The following is a 14,011-nucleotide window of genomic DNA, read 5'->3' on the forward strand; positions in this document are numbered from 1 at the left end:
TGGGGTACCATATTTGTCGTCTGAGGTATAGGAGTCCTTGGTGGTTAGCAGTGTCTTGTATCAGCTTTGGCTGGTATGCCTGCTACAGCAGCTCCTGGATAGGAACAGCTTGGCCACTGTAGTCCATGCACTGGTAGTCTCAAGACTGGATTATGTGCTTTATCTGCAACTGCCCTTGGGCAGTCCGAAGCTTGAGCTAGTGTGGAATACTGCACCTAGACTGGTGGTGGGAACAGACAACTGCCAGCTCATTCCACAAGTGTTAAAAGATCTGTACTGACTTCCCATCTGCTAGCAGATCAGGTCAAGGTTCTCATACTGGTAGTGAACAAAGCTCTGAACAATTTAGACCCAGGACACCTTAAGAATTGTCTTACGCTGTATGTCCCAGATTGATCGCTGAGATCACGTAGGGCAGTACTGTTATTGGGCCAGAAGCATGACTCATGTCAACGAGGAGTTATTCCTTCCTTCAGTGTAGTGCACCCAACTCTGTGGAGCTTCATCCCATTGGAAATTAGGCAGGTGCTGTCCCTTACTCACTTTCACATGCAAGATAAAAGTGGATTTATTTCAGGAGGCCTTTGCGGTGTGAATGCTGTTTTGATGTTTTCTTCTCCAGTGTTTTAATTTATCTTTACATTTTGTGCATTGTATATTTTGATTTTGTAAGCTGTTTTGAGACCCAGATGTGGTGAAAAAGGGGGTATAAACTTTCTGAATAAATGAAATACATAAAATGCATGTTGTAGCATTGAGTATCTTGCAGGGTACTAGCAGGGTAATAATAGAAGTTAATTTGTTGTAATGACTCAGAGGGGATAGCAGTACTGAAAATCTGTCAGAAGACTTGGTGAATGTTGGTTTTTCATGCTTGTTTGCTTTGTTTTAAGGCTATGCTGTTTGGGGATTTTTCTTATACTGTGTTGATTTTGTGTAAACTGTGTTGTGAACCTTTGTAGAAAGGCAGGGTATAAATTCATACGTAATAATGATAACATTGTTTGACCCCAAAGTATAAAACATCGAAGATTCTTCAAAAGGATTGTAATATTTGGCAATGTACATATTTTGTTAATTGGCTCTTGCCACTGTGTCTAGGTGCTGAATATGAGAGGATGTAAGAGTTTTGAAAGAATAACATGGAATGGGAGGTTGGTCAACCCAAGGCACCAACAGCTCCCAAAGGTGTCCAGTGTGAAACCACATCCTCTTAAACAGTAATGTTAGGATTGGTGTCAGAGGCAATATGATTTCTCAGTTAAAGTTCACTTGTACCAGAACTCTGAACTGAGCCTGGGGTGAGTAAATGTCCTGGGTGGTTGAAGATGAAGTGAATCTGCTGATGGAGACCTCAACAAGGAGTACAGTCATGAATCCTGGCCAGGTCTCTCGTATGTCAGCCAAACTGAGAAAGAATATAACAGCATAAGAAAACTGAAAGATATGTTGGCAAGATCGGTGGCAAAAGGTGATGGGATATGGAGATGGTTGGGAAGCAGTTTCCCCTCAGCTCCCCTCAAAAAAGTGGTCCTAATTGCTTTGAGCATAGTAAGAGATTAAAAGAAGAGCCAGTGGACATTTTGCCTCCAGCCTGTAACATTACTATATATTTGTATTCCAGATTCACAGTGTGGGTGGAAGTAATGCCTTGCTTCCTTTAAGTTTATGCATTGCTGAGAGTGAATAGGAAATGTCCGTGTGTCATGAACTGAAAGACAGTGAGGCAGAACATTATTTTATAAATTTGTGGGATATCTTGTGGTATTTCATGACCACATGTGGTACAGTGGAGAGCTGGCAGTTTTGCAAATAACCAAGTTTTATTGTTACGATCAATGGAAGTAGACCATTGTCTAGGCCTGTAGGAGCCATAGTAGTTTGGGTTTGTATATTCAGCCCAGTACGAAAGGCATAAGGCTAGAAAACTTACATTTCTATACTATTCAGAATTGCGAGTACCACTAAATATTGGTTGAGTGTAAAGGGAATAGAATATATTTTTCACAAAGGTGAGATTGTGGCCAGAGAATATGGCGGTGGGAATTATCCCAGGATTTGGGGAATCCACTGAAAAGTTTAAGCTGGTTAATAATCATAAATATGTACAGCCCTGTATTCTGGGGAGGTTTAGAACAAAAATATTGCCCTTGCTTTTCCTTTGAAACTAGTAGTTTTGTTTTGACTGACACAGCAGGGTCTCCAGATGAGATGTCCTATGGTATTCTAAAGTAAAGAATAATCCCTTTATTATTATTTTTTGTTTGCAGACTGAATACCGAGTTCTTTTGTAAAGAAAACATTTCATCTTGAATGTTTTCTTCACTGTGTTCATGAACATTCTTTTCTTTTCTTGCTGGGATCCCAAAGGATTAAACAGAGCATTTAGCAATAATACTTACACTTGCATTTTAGAGTTCTCTTTCAGAACTTGTTAGACTTCAAAATTCTTTATATGATTGCAAAGGGATGTTGATGCCTTGGGGAAAATAAATCTTCTCAAAATCAGTCTTTTGTGTAACGTTTCCCTCTCTTTTCAGTTCCTTTCACAAAGGACATTTACACTAAAACTACGAGTCTTTTAAAAAGTTTTGTGCTGTTTTGACCAGCTGAATGCATCCTTTGTTTATGTTACATTTAGTTGCTCTAAATACTTTCTAAATTCATAAATCCTTATTAAGTGTGTGAGAAATACGCACTTGATGGAGTTTCTTTTAATATACCAAATTTATCTTGGTTCCCGCTGATACTATACTGTATTCTGATTGTAGTCTTTCCTGTATATACTTAGCCTCATAGATTTACTAAGCACTGGTGATTTATCCTATAGATTTTGGACAGAAAGAATAATGAAACTGAGGTACTGAAGACCTTGTACAAAACTAAGCAGAGTGAAGCTGAAGAGACCATTCGAAAGCTTGAAAAAAAAGGTGATGAAGCATAAACAAAGTACTCTGGACTCAAAAGTATTAATTTTCACCTTATCTAACTAGAGGCAAATATTCAGGACTTTGTCAGAAATTGCTCCTCAAACTGGCTTTGCCATGGATTGCTACAGAACAAAAAAAGAGCATCCCTGTTCTCTTTGGTTAGATCTTCTCAGCAGCCTTTGTAAAAGGAAGCAGGATGAGTCTGCTGGTGTGGTGGTCAACAGCTACTGTTGGGAGTTACTGTCTCATTTGGAGGGTATACCTTTGAACCTGCATAGAATTAATCTGAATACATTTGAAAAGTCTTAATTGTTTTGCTGTTAGAAGCATTTGAGCACCCTGAGCTTTGCTCAAGTGTTTGGCTTGGTTTTCTAAAGTGAAATTATTTGGCTCAGGACTGTTCTGCCGACCCAATGAGTTTAGTGATGGGCACCCCCTCTCCACCAGCCCCCCCCGTATCCTATGGCAAACAACTTTTGCAACTTGGGATTAAAAAAACAACAATATGGCAGCGTAGTCCATTAATCAGATGAGAAACAAACAAAATCTTGGTAGACCTATCTACTGAATTCTGTACAATTAGAGTACAGAAGGTGACCATTTTGTGCGGAGGTTTCGTTCCGCAGAGCATGCATAAATGCCTCCACCCCATTATGCCCTGCCCCCATTAAGCTCTTCCCTTATCCGGTCCCCATTCTGCCCTCTTCTGGGTCCAAAAGGATCCACAATCATGGATCCTTCCATGATGACGCAATCATGCGTCAATTGGATGTGTCTAAAATGGTCACTACCTGTAGTTCTTTGGAACCTGACCACGCTTTCTATTCAAAACATTGATACGTTTTATGATCACACTTATCCAGAAATAAATTGGAAGCAAACTAATTTTGTCGTTCAAGGTTTTTTTTAGAAATGTAATCAAAGGCAGGTTTCACACATTAAAATGAAATGCTGCTTTTAAACAAAGTGAGGTCAGCTGGAACACTCATCTGATTATATCCGTTGCCAGATGTAATATCAGAAAGGCCCATTTTCTCATGTATTGCATTTTCTTCTTTTATATTTCTCTTTTCTGACAGTTCAGACGCTTGTCCGTGAGTCACAAGTTGTTAGAGAAGCAAAGGAAAAGCAAATTGCAGAACTAAAGAAGTTGTGTGAGCAAAGTACAGATTCCTTGAACAATGAATGGGAGAAAAGGGTAATCTGTATTTTTTTTTTCTGGATTCACTATAAATGTAGGAAGATATTGATATGGAAAAAATATTTCTATTTTTTAAAAATAATACATTGCCTTTTTATAATACCACAGTCATTTTAGAATAGGAGCTGCTGAATGCTATCCTAATTTTTGTGTGTGTTTGTGTATAGCTCCATAATGCTGTGGCTGAAATGGAAAAGGAGAAGTTTGACCTTCAGAAAAAACACACGGAAAACATCCAGGAATTGCTGGAGGATACAAATGCACGACTAAGTAAAATGGAAGCAGAATATTTGGCACAAAACAAATCAACTGTAAGTATTCCAGAATGTGGAAATTTGTATAGTTCAAGTGACATAAACGGGTGTTTTGCAGTGCTGATATAAAAATTTAGGTAAAAAAATTATTTGTGTCACAGAAATATGCGAAAATATTGTCAGGCTGAGAATTATTGTAACTCTTGTGCAGTACAAGACTGTAAACAGTGACATTGCTTTACTAAACGGATAGTTGAAGTGGGAACACTGTGTCTCTTCCTCTCCCCCATCCTACTTCACACAAGGTTTCACTTCGCCTCCATGTTTGTTTTGAATATAATAGCTGATACATTTTACAGTTTATTGTAAGATTTTTATTATGAAATGGCAGTAGTGATTCAGAGCTCCAGCTAAAGCTTTTCTCCTACTTTTTAGTTCTATAGAGAATCAAACCTGTAGAGGTGCAAAACCTGCATTGAAGTGTGGGCCTTGCCTTTTATGTTATTATGGCTAATCAACAACTGGTTCCGCTTTAGGTCACATTTTTTTCTGTATCATTGTAATAGTGGGTTTCCTTGAGCTAAAGTGTGGATTACTTTCCTGCAATGAGGAGTCGTTGCTGTTGTTGTTGTTGTTGTTGCTGCTGCTGCTGCTGCTGCTGCTCTTCTTCTTCTTCTTCTTCTTCTTCTTCTTCTTCTTCTTCTTCTTCTTCTTCTTCCATGCTATACATGCAGGTCTCAGGGTGGTTCACAGAATAAAATTAGAATATGAAACCACAAAGTACATAATAAAATAACAACAACAACAACAACCCAATAATCCCTCACCCAACACATTTTCAAAGGGCATAGGATGTCAGTCAAATCCTGATTAAAAGGGAACGTTTTTGCCTGGTGCCTAAAGGTGTATAATGAAGGCGCCAGGCAAACCTCCCTGAGGAGAGCATTCCATAGATGGGGAGCCACTGCAGAGAAGGCCCTGTTCTCGTGTCGCCACATTCCGAATGTCTCAGAGGGCCTCAGAAGGTGATATCAGGGTCTGGATAGGTTCATAGGGAAAGTGGTGGTCCTTGAGGTATTGCAGTCCTGACGTGTTTATGGCTCTATAGTTCAAAATCAGCACTTTGAATTGGACCCAGAACTGGTAGCCAGTGTAGTCAGACCAGCATTGGTGCAATGTGCTCAAACTGGCTTGCTCCGGTGAGCAACCTGGCCGCTGAATTCTGCACTACCTTAAGTTCCCAAACTGTCTTCAGAGGCAGCCCTACATATAATGTAGGTCCATGCCTTTTCCTTATGTTTGCACTTTATTTTCCAGTTTTAATGTTCTTAGCATGGGATATTTAAACCTATAGGTTTTATGCTATGATAAATCTGCTCTGCTGGTGTCTCCTGATTGTTCCATTGCTCCATCTTAATGTTTCTTCGTGGATATTTGCCACATAGGGTGCCAAGAGACCTTATCAAAAGAATTGCTCAGTTAGTTAGAAAATCTCCACTTTTTTATCTCCTTCCCCCTGAAGTGACCTACTTTCAGATCTGCAAGTTCAATCAGTTTAGTGTAGAGTATGAAGAACACAGAGAATTGGAAGGTAGGGTTGGCCAGATCACTCTGTCTCTGGTTTGTATCTATGTCAAGTGTGTTTATTCTGAAGTCTGTTCCATCCCATTTCTGCAGTTAACTTGCAGGTTTTTTAAAAAAGCTAAATCTGTATGAAAATTCATAGATGCTTAAATATGTGGATAATCACGGAATACATCTTCAAATACCTATTTTATCTCAATGCACACATTTCTAAATGTGTTTTTTCATAAAATAAGTACTTCAGAATGCATTTTGGTTCTTTTCTTAAAAGCTAAGAACTGTATCACAAAATTCCGAGTGCCAAATCTGCAGGATATTTATGTTCTGGCCCTTATGGTAGTCCAGGAGGTTCAAATGAGGTCATTTTGCTTAAAAAAATCCTCCCCATCTCTGGTCTGGAAGGCAGAGATGTTGCAGGAAAACTGACACCTTTCTTGGGTACTGGCAAGTCTGGCAAGTAGTGCCATACCTCAGGTTGAAGTAGCTTCGGGTTAAGCATTTTCGGGTTGGAAGTAATGGAGCACGTTACTTCCGGGTATCGGTGCTCGCGCATGCGCAGACACTCAAAATGACGTCACGCGCATGCGCAGAAGCGGCAAATCGCGACCCACGGATGCAGGTTGCGTTCGCTTTAGGATGTGAATGGGGCTCTGGAACGGATCCCATTTGCATCCAGAGGTACCACTGTAGTCAGTCTTTGATTCCTCTTCTGTGTTCTGAAAGGCTGAGCCTGATTGGTTGTGATAATCAGAGTGGTCAATAAGACTTCACAGGGCACCAGATTCTGTTTTAAAACGGTTTTCTTTTTTCTTCTTTCTCTTCCTTCATTATGATTGGACACATTAATCTTTTTCTTACCTCTTTTTGCTCTTTTCCAGTCTTAAGTAGTGGAAGGGCAGAGGGGAGCTGAAGTATGGCAAGAAGAAAGAAGTTGCTAGTGTTGTTTCTTCCCATCTCTCCCTGGCCATTAACTCATTAGGTGGCCTTAGACGAACCATTATCTCTCGGTGATAATTTTGGCCCTTTCTTCCAAGGCAGTTATATCAATGTGTATGCAGCACTTGGAAGATTTGAGATGCTCTCTCTGACCATGTTTGCATATTACAGCAAGCCATGAGCTGTTGCTCAGTGTGAATGAGCAGTGTTCTATTGCAGACTGTCGAATTCCTCCCATTTCACTCTGTCCTTACTCAAGCAAGGGGAAGCAAACCACAAGCTGTGATGTGCAAAGCAGCACTCGTGGTTCCTTTCCCCCTGCCCAAGGAAAGGTGAAATGAAACAGGAACAAGTCAGGAACAGTCATGGATTGTGGCTTTCCATGACATGTGAACAGGACCTATAAATGCAAAGTATTTTGATTTATGGAAAGGGAAAACGTTCATCATCTTAAATAAATTCTTTTCAAGTTATTGTTAGTGCTGGTAGTAGCTTGCATGTGTTACGATTGAACTCTTTGCACTCTTCATGATATGGCATGGTTGTCTGTCCCCGCTCCCAGCATTGACAAGGCCTGTTGAAAGACAACAAAGACCATGAATGCTTTCTTTGAGTTGTCATAGCATCAGCATAGTTATGGTATCAGAGGTTGTATTGCAACAGTGGGCACAAGTAATGACTTGCAGATTTGCAGGATGGAATGGTGTCACACTTGAGCAACGTTAAAAGATTTGAAAGTACTTGTTAGCAGATAGGGAACTGGACACATATTGGGAAGCTGTAACCCCTAGGGGGGAATCTCATTAAAAGGGGTCATCCATCATCCCAGATTGGTTCCTCATATAGATGGGAAGCCACTTTTCATCTTGCAATTCCCGCATGGTCCTTCATCATTTCTTTATTCTAGTTTGACAGTAGAGACAGAATACAAACTCATTGCAAAAGTGTCTCTCTGTTCTATGCTCAGGTGTTGATGTTTCACAAGGTTTTGTGTCTTGGTGTCCTTCCCTTCTGAGTCGCTTGTGAGATGAATTTTGTACTTGGAGTTTGCAAGGCAGGTATTTGTGCCTTAAAACTCAACAGGTCCCTTTTGACATTTTTCATCAGTGTGGCACATTTAAAGTAGTGATCATTTGTTTGATGTTGCCTTTAAAGCTCAATCAAATTTTAGATTCTGTTGTTAATGAAAGCTGAATTGAAAAAAATTAGCATTCAAACCTTGGCATAGGTAATGATAAATATGGCAAGAAATGGACACAGTCTGTCAGCAGGATTGAATTTTAGAACCATCAAAAGCAGACAGATCTTGCACAGCAGCTCCTGATTTAATAATTAAACATAGTAGGGTTCAAGGTATGGCTTAAGATGAAAGACTAGACTGTCACTGAAAATTAGTTTCTCTTTTCTTATTATTTCAGACTCCCCCACCTCCCTTTTTCATAGAGTTTTCTACTGTCAAGAGTGCCATTTGTTGTGCACAAGTGAATTTTGCTGAGTGACGAGACTTGCAAATTATATTCTTGACACATGCATTATTCTATTATACATAGTTCTATTTCTGAGGAGAAATATTGCTATCTTAAACATACAACAATAGTTATTGCTAGATTTTGGACCAGAAAAATTATTAGAATTTGACAAGTAAGTTGGAACAATGGTTTCACCCAAAAGTCAACATTAGATTTGGCATTTGACTCCTAATCCTTTTTAAGCTTATAATAAACATATAAATGGAATTTTAAAAAATATATTGGAACGAATTTGGGGGGGTGTCACACACATGGTGGTGAATGATTCATTTTGGAATATTTGAAAATTGGCAGCCTTTTAAAACAGAAATGGGATTTAGAGACGGATGGATTTCTGGTCATGTTGGATATTACTCTCTGAACATAGCATGCATTGGAGTGACTCTCTGACTCGCATGATTCCTGTGTTTTGCTTGGCTGCTGTCCCTGAGCAGTAGGTGTAGCATCTTACCCAGCAAATCATCATATTCTCCTGTGAAAGACATCAAATTCAGGGATATCCCAGTAAGAATGAATGAAGTATTTGGCCAGGTTGGATATTGCTTTCTACTGGGCGAGAGTGTGGGCTTTTTATAACTGTAAGTGGGCAAATAAATATATATCTGGAGGTCTTTTTAAAGCCTTCAAACAAGTAGCTTATTAGCATTCTCAAATAGCATGCAATAGTTTTGTATAAGAAGTCTACAGCAATAAGAATTATGTTTTACATACCAGCTTAATTTATCTTCTGCAATTCATCACTTGATAAATAAACATTTATTTTGTTTCTTAAAACCACCAGTTCATATTTTATCTTCTTGTGCCTTTAGCCAGAGAGAAGGGTTATGTGAACAATGAAGTTTAGTTATCAGCAGGGCTGATAACTTGTTAAAAAAATTCTGTTAAAGAAAATTCTGCTTCAATAGGAGCTTGAATCTGATCTGTGTACACTGGTACCTCGGGTTAAATACTTAATTCGTTACTGAGGTCCTTTCTTAACCTGAAACTGTTCTTAACCTGAAGCACCACTTTAGCTAATGGAGCCTCCCTTTTGCTGCGCCGCCGGAGCACGATTTCTGCTCTCATCCTGAAGCAAAGTTCTTAACCTGAGGTAATATTTCTGGGTTAATAGAGTCTGTAACCTGAAGCGTATGTATTCTGAAGCGTCTGTAACCTGAGGTACCACTGTATGGGGTCTCCAAATTGTGGCTGGGCTTGGTATCCAACTTTTAGTTTCTGCTTGCCAGCTATGCAGTCTAATCATAATAATAATGCATAATAATACAACAGTACATCAATTTATCAACGCAGGTGTTGCCTATGTTGTCTGTCATGTACCACATGGGGTGTTGTTATTTTTTAATTCACCTGAAATCCACAGTGCTTGTTTTTGATAACGCCTTCCCTCCCTTTCAAAATGTTGAAGACCATCCCTCTGCACCGCACTGCACCTCACCCAAAATATACATATGCTTTATATAAATTCAAATATTAAACATTGTTGTTTTCGGATACAACCACAACATGTGAGGGAGGCATGGTTCAGTATGATGTTTAATTTTCTGGCTGATGAAATGAAATGAAGGGGAAATAAAGGCTTAGAAACTGCGTAACTAGGCTTCTACTGGTGGGAGCATTCCCTACGCCCAGTTCCACAAACAAGATGGAAGTGGGAAAGTGGGGAGGAAGCGGGGGAGACAACTTTCACTGACTCCTCCTTCCTCCTGCAGTCGTATTGTTTCTCTTATATCTTCTCCTGAGCAGTTACCCTGGTAACATTATGAACCACATATTTTCACACATTCAGGCACCCAGACCTTTCAGTAGTCATATGGAGTTTTTATTGATAATTTACTTTGTGTATATTGCTTTGTACACTAAATTTCATTTTGTTTCAATCACACTTATGTGTAAAAGTTGAAAGATTTCAGCATTAGCATGTGTCTAAACAACCAGGTTGTTAGGCAATCATATTTATTTCCTCTCGCATTGTTTTTCTTTGCTTTGAGGCAAAGAGTCTCAAGAAATCTGAAAGTGATTCACTGCCTAATAGCCACATTGTTTTCTCTTCCAATTACATGTGTTTACATTTCATCATAACAGGAATCAAATATCTTCCTATCCCCTGTATACAATAGGAGTTAAATATCTTCTTATTTCCTGTGACTTGCTAGATAGCAGATAAGATCTAAAACACTTGATATGATTCTGCTTGATCAGATTCAGCTTTAAATAAGTATTAGATATTTCGTTCAATCGCAAATTCCTCTTGTGTAACCTGGTATATTATGGAATTATGAACTTTCTTTTTTATGGTTTATGATTTTATTCACCCACCTCTTCACTTTTTTGTACAGTATTTTTAAAATGCTTAATTCTAATGTTGCTTCCACATAATCTCTACTGCTTTGTCTAGTTTTTATTTTGTATTGCCCCTTGCTGTCTCTTACTTCCCCTTATTTCAGGTAACAGTCTGCCTGTATGCATAAACATCAGTAAAGAATTACTAGGAATTATAGCAGCGTACATTTGGATGGCTGGTTCTTCATTGCGAGGAGGCTTTCCAGTCTATTATTTTAGATGTCAAATTTACAGGGACAATATTTTCTCCTGGAGTAGGACACCTAGCATAGGGAAATTATGTTTTTTGGGGGGCAGGAAGGGCCATCTCCTAAACTTACTTTTGGAAGAGGATCATGCTCTTCCCACCTTTGTCATGGGCAGATAGACTCTGGCATTGTTCCTTACTTGTGGCAGTTTAGTATTTTGAAAGAAGGAGCTAAGTTAAGAACTCTAGCCTAAAGAACAGAGTAGAGAGACTGCCCCTTTGGTTACACTATCCTGGCATACACTTCACTTGGAGATGGGAAAGAGAGAGAGAGAGTTTCCCTTAGGTCTGTTTTTCCGCGTATAGTCATGTTCTGGCAGTCATTCTTCATGGCATAGGCTTCCACTTCACAAGCACCGGTGGACACATGAACTTGTGGAGTGACAAGTCTTGCATGTCCAACCTGGTGCTCTCCAGATGTTTTCAACTACAACACCCATGAGCCCCAGGCTGCATAAATTGGCCATGCTAGCTGGAACTGATGGGAGAGGATCTAGGGAGCACCAGTAGGGAGAAAAGTGGAATACAGACTTCTTCAATAGACTTTCCAAATGGCAGATTCCACAGATTTTGTCATTAGAATCATGGTTGCCTAAACAACCATGTGGTTTGATTCACCACAGAGGACACAGCCATTACCAAATGTATGACACAGGAAGGTAGGGCACACAGTCATTTTCTCTCTGGGGATTGTCAGTGTACATGGAGAGTTTCAGTGCTCCTCAGTGTCCCACTCCCATAATGGTCAGAAGAGTCTTCACAACCTTTTCTCTTCCATGGTTGGTGTATTGCTCTACAGAGTTGCATTAACTTTCAAGTCCCTGAGGGTTTTGTGGCATGCTTGGTTGGGAAGCTGCCACCTCAGCAGCTTTGTGAGAAAGGACTTATTTATGTGAGATGTTCAGGCAGCCACGGTGTTCAGGACATACCTTTACCAAAACACTATAAGATGAACATTTTAACCTCTTCCGAGAGTGTTTTCAGGAGGCCTGCCTTACAAGGGTAGATCTGGTGTGGACACTTTATTAAGTTGGCCACACCATTGCTAATGACCTATATGCAGAGTTTATGTAATGAAGTTTCATATTTTTCAATTAAGATTACAATTCATTTTATCTCTGTCATCTAGGTTAAAATATATTTCCATTTGAATTTCTAACAGGCACACATTTCCTTCCATATGAACGTCTCCATTCTTTGTGATTGGTTGTAGAGCTCTTGGTCCAGGTTTTCCCTCTACGTCTTTGTGAAATTTTTGTGGAGCCTGGGGCAGGGTGTTCTCTGTAGTAGCACCAGAACTTTGGAATCTGCTTTCTTGGAAAGCATCCCACCCTGCCTCAGCATCAGAGTTCAGACAGGGAGTAAATATTTTAATTTTCTTGTCCTATTAAAATAGCTTACACTCTGTTGCCTTTGGTTTTTATTGTTTTTATATATGAGCTATTTTTTCATTTACAGTACATTGCCTTGAGTCCTTTTCTGGTAGAACATTTTTTTAAAAAGTAATTTTACTTGAAATCATCTAGGAGATGTGTTTTAATTTCTAGCCAGTGGGTTTATTGTTTTCATTATCAGTGCTTTTAAAATGATTATTTGGGCCCTTTCAGTTTTCTCTCGTGTGCCATTATGAACTGCTAACTGTTTCTTAAACAAGAAAAGTTTATTCTCTTTCGAGTGTTTCAAATTATTCCCCCCCCCTTGCCAAATACTGTCCAATTGGCAAAGTGGGATATCCTCTTGATCTTATCATATGGCCAAATCTACTGGATACAGGATGTCTGAAAGCTGCTGTTTATCAAAAGCAGGATAGTAATCTCCACTGGCTGCACAGCAAATCCTATAATTGAAAAGAAAAATGTGCTTGACTTTTTGTCCAAACAAATACAGTCCTTAAAGATGTGTTAAGAACAATTTGAAAGAATATATTTTAAGAATGCATTGCGTATGTGATGTTCGTGTTTCAGAAGTTATAATGCAAGTGCTTTACCCACGTATGAGCCATAAAAATCTCCAGTTTACATAATTGTGTCAACAATAATTTCAGCTACATACTATAAAAAAGCACTGAGTTGATGGATGCTAAGTTTCACTTTAACAGTGGCTGGAAATATTCATTCTTTCCACGTGCTTCTGCCGCACAAGCCTTTGTTAACATAATGATATTTGTGTGTCCTGTTTAAATTCCTGAATCCTGACCCAGCTTTGATTTTAACCACTTGCCTGGTTGTCATGGGAGGCATCTGACCTTTACCAGTTGAGACTGTTATGCCAGTTACAAATTTATCTAGAGAGATCAAACCCTGCCCCAGCAATACATTGGCTGGTCGCATTCAGGAAAGACTACTGTAATGTACTCTACATTGGGCTGCCTCTGAAGACTGTCCAGAAACTTTCAGCTGGTGCAGAATGCTAGTTGATAGTGAGTGTGTGGTGCATAGGACACCAAATCTATACCAGTGGCATTGGTTGCCGGTACATTTCTGAGCAAGCTCAGAGGTTTTGCTTGTATATCTGCCTATCAGGTCAGTTCGGCTGCTGGGCATGAGAGATGGGACCTTCTCTGTAGTGCCCTCCAGATTGAGGAACCCCACAAGGATGTGTATGGCCTCTCTACTGCCGGTGTTTATGTGTGTCTTAAAAACCTACCTCTATCAAACCTCTTAAAGGCTATACTCTTAGAACTGGTTATTTTACCACAGATGGTTATGCTTCTTAAGTGCTAATTTGTACTGATGCTTGTAAACTGCTCAGACTTTTAAAGGATTGCGAACACCAGTGCTGTCGTTACGTTCTATTTTATTTATGTATTGTTTTATGATGTTGTGAATAGTTCTGGGTGGACAGTGCCCCGAAGAGCAACATCTAGATGATTAATAAATAAATAAATTGCAGTGGGATGGCAGCAGTGCATCTTTTGGACAGGAGGCAATTTCAGCTCATTTTGCAATGGCCACTTGCTGTTCTAAGTTGCTCAAATTGTAATGCGTGGA

The 14,011-nt window shown here is 39.5% G+C and overlaps 1 protein-coding gene across 5 annotated transcripts in view; it reads left to right on the plus strand.

The window, feature by feature from the left end:
* CEP112 (centrosomal protein 112) overlaps nt 1–14,011 on the plus strand; it is a 219,169-nt gene that overhangs the window by 52,515 nt on the left and 152,643 nt on the right. For all 5 annotated transcript variants that reach the window (XR_014561326.1, XM_083727455.1, XM_083727457.1 and 2 more), the window contains 3 exons: nt 2,831–2,930; nt 4,010–4,128; nt 4,299–4,442. Coding sequence is in view for 4 of the 5 variants with exons in the window: in XM_083727455.1 (XP_083583581.1) it covers nt 2,831–2,930; nt 4,010–4,128; nt 4,299–4,442 (363 nt within the window). In the remaining variant the exon portion in view is untranslated. The remainder of the gene's footprint in view (nt 1–2,830; nt 2,931–4,009; nt 4,129–4,298; nt 4,443–14,011) is intronic.

This window comes from Podarcis gaigeae (assembly GCF_964106915.1).
Source record: "Podarcis gaigeae genome assembly, chromosome: 2".
Classification (NCBI taxonomy): domain Eukaryota; kingdom Metazoa; phylum Chordata; class Lepidosauria; order Squamata; family Lacertidae; genus Podarcis; species Podarcis gaigeae.